Source organism: Rhamphochromis sp. 'chilingali' (genome assembly GCF_963969265.1).
Source record: "Rhamphochromis sp. 'chilingali' genome assembly, chromosome: 20".
Classification (NCBI taxonomy): Eukaryota; Metazoa; Chordata; class Actinopteri; order Cichliformes; family Cichlidae; genus Rhamphochromis; species Rhamphochromis sp. 'chilingali'.
Genome location: NC_137947.1, coordinates 25,993,895 through 26,011,288, shown reverse-complemented (window position 1 = coordinate 26,011,288; position 17,394 = coordinate 25,993,895). Strand labels below are relative to the sequence as shown.

The 17,394-nt window shown below is 42.8% G+C and overlaps 1 protein-coding gene across 3 annotated transcripts in view; it reads right to left on the bottom strand.

Moving 5' to 3' along the window:
- Window positions 1-17,394, bottom strand: part of wdpcp (WD repeat containing planar cell polarity effector) — an 88,608-nt gene that overhangs the window by 31,266 nt on the left and 39,948 nt on the right. For all 3 annotated transcript variants that reach the window (XM_080869437.1, XM_080869435.1, XM_080869436.1), the window contains exons 8-10: window positions 16,739-16,875; window positions 13,128-13,319; window positions 4,036-4,639 (exon numbers count right to left, since the gene is read on the bottom strand). In XM_080869437.1, coding sequence (XP_080725563.1) covers window positions 4,036-4,639; window positions 13,128-13,319; window positions 16,739-16,875 — 933 coding nt within the window. The remainder of the gene's footprint in view (window positions 1-4,035; window positions 4,640-13,127; window positions 13,320-16,738; window positions 16,876-17,394) is intronic.

The window sequence follows — 17,394 nt, the reverse complement described above, 5'->3', positions numbered from 1 at the left end:
TATTGCTTTCTATTAATTTATATAATTTTAAGTTAAGCAGGACAGAGTTCTTTTAAAGAAAGATTTACTTATATTCTCAAAAGTTAAGCATGACAGGCTTCTGTTTAAGAAAGAGACCTGTTTTACTGTGTTAATGTTGTCATTTTGAGCTAGAAATAAATGGCTAAATGATCATTTGTTTCACATATAGTCATATCACAAAGAATATGCATCTGCTTAAATCAAGTTCAAGTCAAATGGTTAAAAAATAATTTCACACACAAAAAAAGAGCTACCACACTGGGAAGGGTGAAGACAACTGGGTTGCCCAGCCCTGGCCACGAGGTGTCCCTTATTTATTTTTCAGGGAGTTGGCAACCCTATTTTTGGGTACTGTATGTGTTTAACTGCATGTATGAGTCCAGGAGTTGGGCGCTGACATCTGCTCTAAGCTGACGCAGACAATGGATCACACCTGTCCACACTGACTTATTTGACTGTGCACAAACAACACTGAGCAGGACAAGATCAGCACCAGCATGGAGAAACACAGAACGTAGCATAAACATGACTAAAAATATGAAAGACCTTGGTCTAAAACATAAAAAACCAAAACGTGTTAACTTGGAACTATTATGTCACATAAACTCATTAGCTACTGAACTTCACATTAGCACAATAATCTAAATCATCCAATCATATGGCAGCAAGTCAATTAATTTAGGCATTAGGAAGATTTGAAAAAAAGTTGCCTGGTCTGTTGAGTCTAGATTTCTATTGCAATATTTAGATGGTAGGGTCACACTGGCTTGAGTCAAACGTCAGTTTGATGTTGTTGGTGGTGTAAAGGTGTGGGGGGATATTTCCTTGGCAGACTTTGGCTCCTTAGTACCAATCTAGGGGTTTCACCCAGGCACAGTATTAGGCAAATGTGGATATTATTTTTAGAAGTGAGTATTAAGTAAAGCTACTGGAGTACCTACTCAAGTTAGTACTTCTGGCCACAGATGGCTCCATCCTCATTAATCAATGCTGGGTACTGGCAGTAGGAGTGCACTGGCTTATGAGTGGGCTTGTGTTTCATCTCTGGTTTGGTGTCAGTTGAATATAATAACCACCACACTGTGGAAACACATGCAGAACTGAGGACAATGGGACCCATATAAAACGTCTATGATAGGCTATGCTTCAAGTTTTAATCAGTTTTAAGATCAACTTTTTGTCTCCAAAAACAAGTCAAAGAGCCCATTCTCTCTGGGAAGACAATGATGAAGTAGCTATTGGTCACACACATGAAACGTGCCACAAATCCTTGAGCAACAAATACAAAAACAAAAGGAAAAAATCTAGCATGTGAAGTAATGTATCTGGTTCCTCTCACACCTCTGCACAGGTGGCTAATAACGGTGTGCAGTGGGTAAATCACTGGAAACGAGTGGGGATTTCTGATGTTGCGATCAAACATGTAATTTTGACAGACCATAAACCCATCTTAGAAATGATGGATAACTCTGCTCACTAATTTTGACAAACAATATATGCCAGGCTAGATGAGTATGAACCCTGCTCGCGCAGCAGATCAACAAACTCACTTCCAAGTTACCTTGATGACCTAGTGAATTTTTTTATTGCCAATGAAAGAAGCATTAGCTTGGGTTCATTCTCCACACACAGTTACATCATTGTCCTTTAATATTTCCCTGTTTTCCCATCTGTACAAAAAAAAAGAAATTGCTATTTTTTTCTTGGGTGCTGTGCAGCACATTCCCCAGTCTGCCCCTCCACAGCCTGTACCAGTGCAGGCCCAGCCATGGCCAACGTGTGCCCAGATGAGATAACTCGGTGCAGGCAGGGGGGTGGGGGTGGGAGGGGGCACCAGGGAGAGCTGCCTCCTATGGAAAAGAGAGAACTTGGAGCTTGGCCAAGTCTTTCTTCCTAACCGCCTCACGACTCACTCCTTCTGTCATGTAGCGGGCCTTATGAAACAAGTCAATACAGAGAAGAAGCAAACAAATGAGTTGGAGTGAAAGTCTGTGTGTGTGTGTGTGTGTGTGTGTGTGTGTGTGTGTGTGTGTGTGTGTGTGTGTGTGTGTGTGTACGAACAGAAGCACAGAAATAGAAGAATACACACATGTGTGAAGGGGGGGGAGAATTATCATGGAGAAAAGACGTGCAGTGACTTTCTTCATCAAATACTTGGCAGACGATCAGAGGAGCGGAAGCTATTGTTGGAAGACACCCTCCTCTTTCCCTGTGCACACAGGCAAACACAGTCAAACACACACACACACCCCTCAAACACACATTTCAAATGCACACTTCTACTACCTTCCTCCCTCCACCCTCACTTTCCTGCTTTCAAACTTCGGTAGAGAGTTGCGTGCCACTGTCACATCTTCTTTCCAAAGTCACAATTAAAGATGCTGAATACGTGAGTGTGCTTCGGAGGGTGAGGTGGCTGCTTCGTAAAAATTTTGATTGGCAAACTTTATCTGGGGACCCCGAGGGACTTTGCAGCCACTGTAAACGATTTATCGGAAAAATGCATCCCAGAATGCTCCTCAGGGGCTCGTGCCCCGGGGCGATTATTGAATGACCTCTGAGAGCGTGACTCCCGCTAACCTTCCCGCCTGTCAACAAATTAACTTCCTTCAGGAGTGGAAAGGTACTGGGACGACCAGCTTGACAGCACTATTCACACAGGCGGGTTCAGACACAGCTTCAGATCCAAAACAGAGCAAGAGTGTCTGAAGGGAGGAAGGCACCTTCATTAGGAAAGGGAGTGAAGTGTTTTCTACTTGGAACTGTGTAATGTAAAATTTCAACAAATGTGAGGGAACTTATTCTTGGCAGAAGGAGTAAGAAATACAAAGAACTCAAAACAGGAAAACAGGTAAAACAGGAAAAATGGATCTCATTATCCATCTGTTTTATGTTTATTCCAAGTGGCAACCTCCAGGGCTGAAAAGCAGGTCAAATGTCAAAAACTGCAATTGCCTGAGTGACCACTTGAGGCTAACTTGCCAAAAAAAAAAAAAAAAAAAAAGTTAATCTCCATGAATTAGAAGTTAAAATATTGAACTTTACAAAGTTCAGAAAAGGTTTTGTAGTCCTTACAGCACACTTGTTGAGGCCTCAGTTGCAAGACTATAAGAACAGTTTGCAGCACATTGGCAACCTTGGCCAGGGCAAAATGTGCATTCCTCAACTGGTTACTGGAGAGCATTGGGTGAAATTAACTGCAAGGAGAAACAGGGTGTTGTACCAGGAATCTCCCTGTGATTGCTTTTGCTATGGTCAACCGTACCTTGAATGGAAGTCTCCGGGCTTGTCTGCAAATACTCAAACTCACACTATGTTTGCTTTCAAAATGAAAGTTGTGCTTTACCCCTGCAACCATATAAAAAGTGCAACTTCTACTTTGAAGGCAAACAGTCTCCATTTCCAGGTTGCGTTGCACTCTTCAGTTCCATGACAGCTGAACATAGCTTTGTTGCCAGCTGTTTGCAGGCAAGTTGGCATCTTCTATGCAATCTATAGGTGACTACAGCAACTTACTACTCACCAGCTGATCAGGGAACCCACTTTTCTCCCTAGCAACCAGTGATTACCACGAGGGTCATTAACCAGTTTCTAGGCCTCCAAAACGGAGGCCTTAAACTTTAGACTTAGGTTTACGGTCAGTAGCATGGCCACTTCGAGGAGGTTGAACCTTACAAGATGCCTCCTCTAATCAGTTTTTCTGGTGTTGGTTTGTTTTGGAGCATTTGTATAGCAATTATCTGAAGCTTATGTCTTTTTGTGCCATTAATTGTCCTAACATCCAAGAAGAATTTTAGTGCATGAGATTCTGCTATTTAATTTATGTGTTAAGTTAGCACGAGTTAGCCAATATCCATGGTTTGTAGATTTATCAAACAGTCTCAGCACACTAGCAATATGCATCTTTTATATAGCCCTTGTTTTTTTCCTATACAAGATTGTGGTGATTGACAATAACAAAACATTCCTCATAATTTCAGAAGACCATTTTTTGTCCAATGTTATTTTACCTACCTAGTCTAAATCTCAAAGCTGCCAGTGGTCCACCATGAAAAGAAAGTGCGAGCATATCTGTCCCCTCTGGGCCTCCATCCAAGCCAGTCGCCCATTGCAGTCCTGCCAGGCCTCCAGAACAGCGCAGGTGCTGAGCTAGTCTTAACGTGGGAGCTGAAGCTACCTCCTCTGATACGAGCGCCATATTTACAGGTGCCAAGCCCACATCAAAGCACATCAGCTCCTCCTGTCCTCCCCCTACCATGACAACAGCCCCAGCAGGGTGCCAGGCGAGGAGGGTGGCCGGCACGGGGCATGAGGCTAGGAAAGAGATCCCGCGTCGTTGGTCGTACAGGACTAAGGAGGAATCACTTAAGCCAAGAAGCAGAGTGGTCTCAGAGGGGTGACGCGAGCAGGAGACTGGGTGAGATGACAGCGGGATTCGGGTGACTGAAAGGCGGTGCAGGCGTCCTCGTGCACATTCATACACACAGGTATCAGCCCAGGACTCCTCTCTGAATCCCTGAGGCCCTGCAGGTAACTCCACTGTTAGGACCTGGTAGGGCTGGAGCAGGCTGAAGCGGCAGTCCAGAGGGTTGCCTTCAGTGTGGACTGAGCTTAGGACCTGAAGGAGAAAAAAGTTAGAGAGGACAAGGGAACAGCTTCAGAAATAATGGCATGAAGAGAAATTTCGAAGTTGAAGAAAAATGATCTTGTAATCTTGTTTTGCACGGCTATATCCTGGCATGTAATGTTTCCACAGGAAATTGAAGCATGTGTGAAGGATCATGGTACGCCTGTCTACAGACATCCCCGGTGGAGGCTTCACAGTTTGGTCTGGCAAATTCCTTTCTGAGATGGAATCTATATATGAAAATTAAGTACACATATTCACAGAGGATGATTTGTAATAATAATTTGCTTGACCCAAGATGCCTCATTTGCTGTTCAAACTTTCTGTTTACAAGAGGGAGCCAATCAGAAGACAACTGGATTTAAATCAGCACATTTCAGACCGGACATGAACTGTAGGGGGCCACCAAGGCCCAATATGAGGAGAGGATTATTTTAAACAGTGAATCAAGCACAGCTACTGTAATAAAGGGCAAGAAGAGCAATGTGGAGTTTGAAATCAACATAGTCCTCCTTCCTGATACAGGCATGCCAGCATGCTGAAACAAGATTTGAAGGATGATGTCTTCTCTCAGTGTCGAGGAACAAAAACATTACTGTAAACTTTAGGGGAAGAGGACTGCATCTACTGTAGATCAAGTGTATTTTAAAAAATGTTTTTATTAGTCTGTATTCATCATCAAAGATCTTTTAATTTTTGTTGCTGTTTTAACATGCTCTTCAACTTGAAACCTGTTTTGTGATGCAACTGTTATTGAACTAACCTGTTTTGGAATAAAACGGCAGAGCCAAAGACAGAACACGTGAGAGAAAGACAGAAATGAGTCATGCCGTGGCAGCAGCCCCAAACCCCCTGGAGATGGAAGAAATGGAGCCTTCCATATTGCTCATAAACACCCAGCTGTCAATCAAGGCAGCTAATGATAAGAGCTCTATTTTAACTCAAGGTCAACAACATCTTCTCCCTAAGCATGCCATGGCTTGGCACATAATGATAAACAACCTCCTCTGTTTACCTGTGTGAGGAGCCAAGAGCTCAGCAATAGACATGGCAAATGACAAGAAAAGGAGCCCTTTTCACTGGATACATGAAGAAATCTTGCATTTTTTTGACCAGTGGTCAAATGCAAAATGTAGATTATTTCTGCCTGGCCTACAACCAGTTTGCGTGGGTACAATGGTCCTGCTATGCAAACAAGCACTGACATTGAGGGAGACAGGCCGTGTCACGGGTGGTAGTGTCGATAAACACCCACAAGAAACCTGGAACAGTACGTGGATGACAGGAGAACACAGGCTGTACTAAACATCAGTCCAACAGTTACACAGTCACTAAAAGAGCTTTTTAGGAAGGATTTCACCTTACCAAAGCCTCTATCAGAGCCCTGCATTGACCGTGGCAGCTTTGGCTAAATGAGCCCATTTCTTTTCGCCGTGTAGACAGAAAGAAGGATCGGCTGCCTGCCTGCCTTCCTTTCCTTTTGCAAAGCTGCTCGGCCCAGTTTTTTGGCAGGCATTGCCAAAAAGGGACTTAGAGGGAGGAAGGCAGGTTTTTTTTGCCTGCCCATGGTCTACAGCAGGAGAGAAGCAGATGACTGTCCTCCTGAAAGCTTTTTTTCCTCCCTATAATCCCCCAGAGCTAGCTCCTGCTGCACCCCAGGGGGTGGGTGCTGCGTGTGAATGTGTGTGTTTATTTGAAGCAGCAGGGTAGAGGGGCTCAATTCATGTAAAAGGTGGTGTATCCTGGGGCTGGTGCAGTTCTCTGGATAGCTTAATTTCTGCAAAGTGACACATGCGTGAAAATAAACTAGCACACAAATGCATAGCAGGTGAGGGTCCATCGTATTCACCCTACAGAACGCTGGACTCATAAGACCTACCTCAGTGCCAAAAACCGTGACACCCCCCACCCTTCAACTACATCGCATCCTTTCAGCTTTTCATCGCATGCCCGGCTTGCTAGTGCCCGCTGCCTGCTGTGAGCCTGCATGCCACCATGGCACCATCGGGGGGCTGAGGTGCAGCTGACTCAGCTCCGTTTCACCTGACAGATGACCCTCCAAGAACAGGGATCAGAGGGCAGAGGCAGCTAAAGTTCTGAGCCAACAAATAAATACTACATGGGCGGATTCAACCTGCAGCAGCCACTATTTACATTTTTAAAAATGTACAATGTGCACAAAAAACATGTATGACGTGAGAAAATAACAGCATGTTCAACCCAAGTTGGGATATTCATAACACAGCTGATGATAATTGCTTTATTACACTCTCAGCCCCTCTATAAATATTTCTGACCAACATTATTCACAGTTTAAATATTAAACCAGCTTTAGCACCATTGCACATAATATTCATCATCTAATCCTGCTCTGTGGCACATTTAATTCAGAATTGGTATCAAGAAAGTAAAAGAAAAAGATTAAAGTCACTAGAAAAGTGGATTATGGAAGTCAGAATCCAGGCTACTGAACTGACTAGTGTTTCAATAGAGACAGTGGCTGTGAAAAGTCCCTGAGTCTATCAATCCATGAGGCTGCAGGTCATAATCCCATAACCCCCCCTCACCAATGAAAATATTTAAGTTATTTAAGACAGCAGTCCCCAACCTTTTTTGCACCATGGACCAGTTTATGTCCGACAATATTTTCCATGCACTGCCCTTTAAGGTGCTGCGGATAAATACAACAAAATAAAACCAGTAATTGTACCAAAAAAAAGAAGATTTATTTATAACACACGGGAAAAGACCCAGGGAAACCGAGTTAGCGATTAAAACGATAAAAAAAATAACACTAAAAACCGTTAGAAACCCTGAAAACCATGAATTTCACTCCCAAGCCTCAACTCTCGTGGCCCAGTACCAAATGACTCACAGACTGGTACCAGTCCGTGGCCCGGGGGTTGGGGACTGCTGTTTTAAGAAGTTCAAAAACACAAAGATCAAGAAGAAGTGGCAATCCTGAACAGTTGACTGCTGAAGTGAGCAGATGATGGCTCCGTTAAACTGTAGGAGGTGATTAGCTGCCGCAGTGTGAGCCCACTAGGGGAATAGTGGGCTCACAAAGATGCTCTGACTTTAGGTTTATCACACAATCACGCTCTCTCTATTTGAGTGGTCTCATCCATTTTCCCCAATCTTAATGTGATGCATATGCTACGACCTCAAACCAGTTGGACACCTCAAGGAGATTTTTGACTGATTTGTTGAGAGTGCATTATTGGTACATTCATCAAAACATTAAGGGGGTAGCATCTCTTGGAAGAGTGGTCTTCCATCCCTCCAGTACTGTGTTTGGTTATATATCTGTCACTCTTTTGTATTTCATATAGTTACAATGAATATTCTCATGGAGTGCCGTCATTTCACCATTTCACTTTTTTATGCATTGACCTGTGTATTTAAATATGTTGTATTTACTGGCCTTAAGTATAATAGTGCCTCAAATATTTTAGTGGATGCATTTGATAGTGCTAAAAGTGACATTCAGTGCCAGAAGCACCCACACTCCTACAGCCAGTGTAGTTGCATGTAACTCCAGGTAATCTTTAAGTCGAAGGTACGCCTCATATTCCATCATCTGGACTGAGCAAAGTCAAGCAAAATGTCCCTGAAGGCAACACAACTGATTAGGAGATTTAAGAAAATTCAAGACTTGCAGGGTTATGGAGGTTTCTGCCTTTCAGGGCCAAAATATAATCTTGAAATGCTAACATTACTCTAAAGACCAGAAAGGAAGAAAGACAAACGATAAAACTGTTGACCTGCAGTTGGCTGTGTGATCTCTACAATAAGATGTAGGTGATGTGTTACTCTTTAGATTTTAAACAGACTTAGCATAGCACAGTAAATATTTACAAATCACTGGGACTTCATCATTTACAAAGCCAAATCTTTTTCACCTCTTTTAACAAGCTGCCCTTAAACAACAATCGACCTGTAAAAAAGGTGTAGAGATGTGTCGTAATGTGTCCAGAAAAGCAAAGCTTTGTTTGCCTGTGAACTCTTCAGAGTATATTGTGGCATGTGAATGTACAGCATTCCCTGAATCTGGGAGCATAAAATAAAAAATGATGAATCAGGTCAAGAATGAGAGTGAGCAAGTGAGTGAACAGATGTGCAAACGAGAGACAGAGAAAAGGGGATGCAGACAGAAATATGTAGAAAAGATGATGAGAAAGAGTGGAAATGGAAAAGAATAAAGAGAGGAGAAAGATGCAAAGAGAGCAGAGACAAGGAGAGAGGGAGACAGACACAGAGAGAGAAAGAAAGACTTCTAGTAAGTAGCTTTCTCCTGGTTATTGGTTTCAGTGACTGGTCAAAACTATTCTTCTCCATTCTTCTCCTCTCTCTCTCTCACCGGCACCTTTTTTCCCCCTCCATGGCGTGAAAGATAAAGCGGACGGGCCCAACTGTGTGGCTGGCCCTTGTTCACAGCAGTGGCCTTTTGAAGCCAATTTTCCAGCTCACGGAGCAGAGAAAGACAGGGAGAGACGGATAGAGAGAGACGGAGGGACTTGGAGGAGAGTCGAGGGATGAGGGGTGTTTGGGGAGGCGGAGGGGGGGATAGCTGGGTGGGACTGGGGAAGTTTTAGGTATGTGATTTGGGGTTAGAGTTGAAGTACTGATGTGAGAAAATGCACAGGCACAGCGGGATTACGAACCAAAATATTCCTCATACCTTCCCCGGCTGAAAATAACGGAGGGAATATCGTTCACTGGACGCAAAACTGTACCAGCAGTGCTCCCAGTGTGATGTTTAAAAAGCAGCGGAGCTTGGGGGTAAATCGACACTTTGGATTCAGCACCAGACCCTTTCATGGTACAAATTATTTTGCAGTGCATTTCTGAAACGTGCTTTAATTCTTCATATTAAGACTGCAGCTTTTAATTTTTAAGGAGCAAGTCTTGCCAGCAATCTTGCTTCAAAAGCACCCTTACTCTTCATCACAGTGTTCTTGAAGTGAAGAATAAATAAAATATAGATTAGAAATTATTTAATTTCTATGAATTTTTTTTTTTTTTTGCTCTACTCTTAAGTCAAAAAATAATTAAAAGACAGCACAAATCAACAAACAAATGCAGATCAAACAACTACAGACTGTTTGGTGACAGATAACAGGATAGACATACAGTTAAAAAAAAAGTGTTTGGAAATAATCGGGGAAAAAAAGCAAAAGCAAACAAAACATTCATCTCACTTCATTTAAGATTATTCAATTCCAGGAAATGGCTGATTTATGTGTTTGTTTGGAGGGGGAGGGTGTATAAAGTATGAAGGAAGGATCATTAAAAATGTTAACTGGCTCCTGCATAAAAACCAACTGTGTATGTTTTCCTCTCTTTACCCCCCCCACGTTCCGTGGCTCCACTTATCAGCATGAGGAGGGAGGAGGTGGTGAGGGGGGTATACGAATTAAGACCACATAGGGAAAGAAATCAGACTTTTTTAAATGCCGAGACTGGCTAGAAAATTGGCTTAGTGCGGCAGATAGCGAACTGAACAAAAGGAACATATATATGAGCTTGAAGTGATTGAAGTAGCTGGCGTCGCCCGATGTGTGCCCAGCATTTGATTCCCGCTACGGCTCTTACATAAACTGCTCGCTTAATTTCACACCGCGCATCTGAAAAATGACAACAAACGCTTTCATTAGAGAGCGATGGCGCAGCCCCATGAAGAGACTTTAATGTTCTTGAAGCGAGGAGGAAGGAAGGAGGAGAAGGATGAGAGGGGGGGGGGGGGGGGGGGGGGGGGTGTTGAAGGAGACACAGACTAAACTAGGTGAAGGAGTGTGATAAATGTGGCGAGCATTCCAAAAACAAGAAGAAAAACCAGCAAACAGCATCTGCTTTGATTATTTCAATATTCATGTACACCCCCCCCCCCACACACACACACACACACCTCCAATTCCTCCCTCTTTCTCTGCTGCGTGAATTTGTTTTCCTAGCGTGCGATTGGTAACGCTCATTTTTCCTCCTTCTCCCTTCTCTCTTTGGTGTGGCGAATATTTTGCATATGCTTACTGAGGTACACGTACCGGGGTTAGAGTTAAGCCCGGTTTGGTAATTTGGGATCTTTCATCTGCTTTCGGCACGAGGCCAATCCTACACTGACACAGAATCGGGTCATGGGTAGGGTTTTTGCCACAGGGCACGAGGATGTGCGTTTCAGCCTGTGCGTGAATGTGTGGGCGTTCTCCTTCACGCTGTACCACAGCTTAGCTCTCTTGCTTTTTTCATATGGTGATGCATGAAGGTGCAACACAGAGGTACCACCCTTGAGGTGACTAACACACCATCCCCAATCCCATCCAGAATAACACAGGTCTCTCCTCAAATTCAGCAGCTTTGTTGCCCCTTTTTCCCTCGCTGGTGTCTGGTGAGTGTGTCTGCAAGCTTCCCTGTGTGTGAAACTACAAAAATATATGGGATGACTTTGTGTTACTGATACTGAGAGCTTCAAATAAAGACTGAAAAGTATTTTATAAGTATTTACTATATTTCATTATGTGTTCATGTTACTAAAATTCAACTTAGCCTTCCTCTAAAAATTCCTAGTTCAATAATGAGAGCATCCATCCTTGCCAAATCATCAGCTACCATTATACAAAATCTACTGTGAACACTTAGGAAGTATGAGGATTTCTGCACTGATTAATTAATCTTCATCTCAGTCATGAACAGATGGACTTAATAATCAATCACACTTTAGGCTTTAAGAAAACATGAATGTCTTTGCAACTTATTTCAAAGCTACTTGTAGTCAGGTAATTTAACTAAGAAGTTAAGGTAAAAGACATATGTGGTTTGTAGAGGTGAACAGATTCTTTTATAGAGAGATTCTAGGTGCAGCTAATCGGTGGCAGGGTGGGGGTCTCAGGATCACATCTCCGATTTGGTTCTGTTGGCTATGTCGACTGATGACTTCCAGCTTAAACCCGATCGGTTTGCTGGTGGTGAAGTGGCGGGGATGACAATTAGCACCTCAAGTCTGAAGCGAGGGAAGGCTGTAGGTGCTCACTGCAGTTTGGGAGCAGTTGTTGCTTCAAGTGGAGGACATTAAGCATCTATTCCTAAGTGGGGGAAGAGTATTGAGGTTTTGCAGACACATGACCACTAACCATGTGATCTTAATTTGTCCACCATTTTGGGCATGTGACAATCATGGTAGGGTCAAATGACTAAGCTCCTAATCACACAGGCCTAGAAACTGGTCAGTGACCCTCTGGCAACCACTGATGATTAGGGAAAAATGTGTACTCCTCAGCCAGTCAGGAAAAATCTCCTTGCAATTTCTTTGGTTGCTATTGCTGCATTTGCCTGTGGTTTGCATGGAAGACTCTGCTTTGTCTACAACCACTTGTATTGTCTTGGCATTGCAAACATTTGTTGGTTTGCATCGCCCTTTCCAAGAAGTCAGCAAATGTTTGCACATATGTAGGTATCCAAAGCAAAGCAAAGCACAGGAAGCCGCTGCAATCTGTTAGCGACCAAAGCAATAAAAACAATGTTTTTCTCAGCACCGTTTGCAACAGCCAGCAACCTCCAGGAAGCACTCGCCAACCAGTTGTGCGATATACATGTCACGCTCATGACCAGTGATTGTATCAGACCCAATATGTTGGACAACTATAGCAAGACTCTATAGCAGGAGACTGAAATATGGATTGTCTGCAGCAGTGTGGCTGCTGCACCAATCTATTGCAGTGAAGAGAGCTGAGAGAGAAGGTGAAAGTGTAGATTTTCTGGTTGTTCCCACCCTTACATAGGGTCATGTGCTGTGGGCAGTGACTGAAAGATGAGACAGCATATAAAAGCACACACAGCTTTAGATATAGCATCAGGAGCTTGTTCTGTCAGGAGGAACTCAGAATAAAACTGTGACTCCAGGTCAGAAGAAACCAGCTAAATGCCCCGTAGGTGAGGTGGATTGTGAGTGATGTCACTGCTCAAATCCACCAGCCATGTCAACCTCAGTCATCACTTAAGATGCTTGAATTGCTCCACAGGGAGTAGGAGCTTTCTTCCCAAGAAAACGATGGGAGTAATCATTTTCTGCAAATGTATTCACACATAAGTCTGATATACCCGCAGTAACCCCAAAAGCATCCAAGACCAATTCATTAACCCTCTCCAAACCAGTAAAACATTGGAATGAGCAAAGACCATTACCGCTCTGGTTTCCCTGTAGGTAATTGTCTTTCATAGTTTTCATTCCACAACCTTTTCCTCTGTTTTAATGAATACAGGGTTTGTTCGACTGCTTACATGTGGTGTTCATTGGAACCTTTATTAAGGTCTTAAAATCCAAACAAGAGGTTTAAAGTTTTGAGCGGTTTGACTAAACCTTTATCATAGAATTTTGACAAGTTGTACTAGGAAATGCACAGTTGGAAATTCCCTGTGTTTAATGTAGCCATCATAAGTATACCTGTGCTATGCTCTGTGTGTGTGTGTGTGTGTGTGTGTGTACCTTCAGGCCTTCAGCAGGTGAGCAGCTGATTAGGACAAGGTTATTCCTGTGTGTATCTGTGGGAGTCCAGGGCCATAGCTCCTCACTGGACTCATCCTGGTTCCACCAGCAGAGCGCCACATCCTGGACACTGTTGAGACCTACATGTCTGTGGAGCCTACGACCACACCCGCCCAACTCCACACATACCACCTGGACACAAAAATACAAAACAGTGAAAATGGGCAATTAAAATAGTAGGAAGACAGAGATTCTTGAAGTTAGAACATATTTTATGAAGAATGGGAAAGATATGCGAGCATCTCAGTGTTTCGCTCATTTGGATTCACCTTCCTGGCCTGTTTTAAAACCCGAGGGCTCTGACACTTTCACGGCTGGAGCCCCTGGTGCCTCTGCTGTCCTTCCCCCATCCTGTTTTTGTTGATGTCTAAGGTTGTTTTTTCATCTTCCATTATTAATGTCTGTGTGCGTTTTGTTCTGTCGGGCTTGTTGTTTTAGTGATGTGCATATTTTTTGGGAAGGTCCGCCACGCTCTACGGGCCACAACAAAGAGACGCACAGTAATGAGCTCTCGTGGCGCTTGGGGGGGTGGGCGGGTTACACACATTCACACAGACACACAAATAGACACACATACATAAATATGTGCATGTATGTATACAATCATTGATTTATAAAGTAAACAAACACTCTTGGATAGACACACAAAGTGCAGGTACACACACACAGCCCCATATTCATACAAACCTTTCATATATTCTTTATCTTCAGCCATACTCACTAACACAAGGAACCAGAGTCAATGGCTAATGCGCACACATTAAGAGACACACACACATCCATGACCTCTGTCACTCTGCAGAAGAATGGCTAAAACCTGATAGGTAGAGGGAGGACAGAGGTGAAGGAGGCAAAAGAGAGAGGAATAAATGGTGATAACGAATTTTAAAAAAGCTGATTGTTTGGGTTTGGAGAGAGGGTTAAGAAAGGCAAGTGAGGTGAAAGCTGCTGTCATGCACTATAGCTTCAGGGAAATGAGAATTGAGGAATAAAATAAAAGCATGAATTAATGAATGAGTGAAGGACGAAACAAAAAAGTGCACATGAAGAGGTTAAAAAGAAATCCAGATTAATTAGATCAGTATCAGTAATAGATCAATGAGAGGTTTGTGCCAAAATAAATGTTTGAAACCTAGGAAAAGAGCAGTTGTAACATCAAAATCCCCCTAAAAGGGCATCAGCAGGAATTTGGGAATATGTCTTTAGAAAATCAATTACTAAAAACATGTCTCAACAAAAGAAAATGGTCTAAAAGTCCCAGAACATGCAGAAATTAGTAAATTGACAAGCTGTACTGTATGAGTGGAGCAGATTTGAGAGTCAGTGGTCCATGTCTGCCCTCCTTGCCCCCTCGGGGGGGGGGGGGGGGGGGGGGGAATTTGCTTTGGACACAGAATACGCCTGAAAATGATGGAGCTACATCCGATGATAAAGGGAACAAAGAGTTGCTCCAAACAGCTGAACGGGAGATCACTGACAGATTAGAAATGGAAAAGAAAAAATAAAATCTGAAAATCACTGGGTTAATAACACACTCTATCTCTACCCCCCGTATGTCCCCTCCATCCCTACCCATCTCTTCGCTCTTCTAGGTTTTTTTTTCTGCTGGCGTTTGCTGGTCAGCAATAATCAAAAACCACTTTCTGTGGGCCGGATTAGTTTAGCCCCCCCCTCAACGCCCCCTACTCTCCCTTCTCCAGCTTAGCCCACTGGACCAGTGCGGCGTGTACGCGTGTGCGTGTGTGTTGTAGGGAATGGGCAGCTGGGCATATGTGTACACATGTGTGTACTGGTCGCAGGTTGCATGCATGTATGTGCACATGCATTGACAGAGGTGTGTTGGATGTACAATATGGAGTGGTGGGGGTGATGCGGGGGGGTGTCTTATCAGGACTGTGCTTCTGGAGACAGACGCACAGCAGCAACGATTGCTTTTACACACACTGACACACACACACACACACACACCCCCCCACACACACACACACACACCCCCCCACACACACACACACACACACACACACAGCCCTTAACAAAAGGGCCTGGCAGTAATGTGATAATGCCAGGGTTAGCGGTTAGCCAGCTAGCAAAGGAGGACAGAGTGTAGTTTTGTTTTGTGGGAAGAACCGTCCTACACATAATCAAGCATATTACTAACAGCTAAAAAAAAAAAAAAAAAAAAAAAAAAAAAACACCTTCAGATCAGAGGGAGCCCAATACACACCTGAATGGAGATTAACAGACAGGAACAGGGAAGTCGCAGAGCCAGAGTCAAACTGGGAACATGTGAGCTATAAAGGCTACATTCTCATGATAATGTATATTGTATTGATGTAATACTAAACTGAACCAGTTGGAGAAATATTTATGACTTTTAATCCATTTCCCACCCTCATTTTCTTGAAGTGTGTCTCTGAAAACAATTTTTCCGTTTGACTGGTCTCATATGTGCTGATTCATGTCATGTGTACAAATGGAATATTTTCCTCTTTCAAAGCATGAAAAGAGCAGTTGGTGGTGGTGTGAATCATTTCATTTTTTACATCACAGACCACAGTTGGAGGCCTACATGGGACTTCAACTGCTTTACTCTAATTGCCTTATTAATTATCATTAGAAACTGTGTTAGGTTTAGGTAGTAAGAGGTTTTTTGTTAGGTTCAGGATATATGTTTATGTTTTATAAACTTCTTAGTTAGGTTTACAGAAACATCTTATTACATCTTATTAATAAACATTTTATTAGTTGCAGGGTGACACAGGTTACAGTCTGGATAAAATACATGCAAAAGACATGAAACATACTTCCCACTGAAATGCATTACATTCAAATTCATTCTAACTTCACAAAAATGAAATAATTTGTGTTCGCGATCATGAACAGATTTCTTTTTTTGTAACCTCTTCACATTTTGCCACAAGGCCGAGCTGAACGCCTTTTCTTAAATATGAGGTTGAACACCTCATATTTAAGAAAATGTGATGAGAAAAATATTGGATTAATGGTTTATTATTTACAGCCATTTAAATAAGATTTAATTTTCACATCTTTGTCAAAATCCATAGTGATGGTCTACAGATTACAAAAATCATGCCACCGTCCATATAGATTGAGAACAGACTGGAGGAAACTATTCTTAGTGGACTTTCCAAGCCAGAGTTGGTAATTTATCTAGCTGTCACAGGGAGAAGGTCAATAACAAATCAAGGACCCAGCAGGTTCTGACTGAGCTTCAACATGTGTTTTTTTCTTTCCTAGCAGCATTTTCATAGTTATTTTTAATGGCATTTCCTCTCCGGTGTCCACTGAAAGGACATGTAACTGTTTTACTTAATCTCAACAAGAAAAAGTACCCTACCGAATGTGAAACTGATCCAAGAAAACACTCTGGAAGTGTTTCCCAAGCAGCTGGCTACATTGAGTGCACTTTTTCTTTTTGGCCTCCGTTTTATTTTATTTTTTAAACACTTCTCCCTCTCTTTTTGCAATCATCAACCTAAAGACACACATGCTTAAGCACACACATTTCTCCATCAATGCGTTACCTGTACCTTGATTTCAGAGGGTGAGAGTTTGTCTGTTCGCCTGCCAGTCTCTGGGGAGTTCTGGGTCTTTTTGTTCAGGTAGACTGCCGCCACTTGGCTCTGCTCCAGGAAGGACAGCAGAATCAGCCTATCGCTCAGCACCGCTGGCAAAGACATCGTCACACGAAATGTCATCATTCAAAGCAGAACAAAAAAACCCACCACAACTGTGTGCTATTGAGGAGAACCATATTATTAGAGCACAATTACAGCTTTTACTTGTAAACACATGAGAAAAATGTGGAATAATTTAGTAGCAAATCTGCATGTTATGATTCATCAAGTTTTTCTGATTGTAAATCTACAAAGTCTGCAATAGCTTCATTAATATTCATCATTAATCACTGACAGCTGGACACATCAAGTAATAAAGACTGGGCTTTTTATGTGGAAAATATCCAGACCTATCCTGTTAGCTTCCACACTGTTAACTCTGCAACCTGTACAGCGTCCTGGAGATCCTTTCTAAACATTATGCTCTCCTTACACTTTAATGCAGCTTATCACCCTTCATCGGTTTCCATTAGTTTTGAGCATCTGTCTCACATCCCGTCAATAATTCTTCCTTCCTACTCTTTCCTTTTCACCTAGTCTACTCGTTTCCTATCTCCACCTTCCTGCAT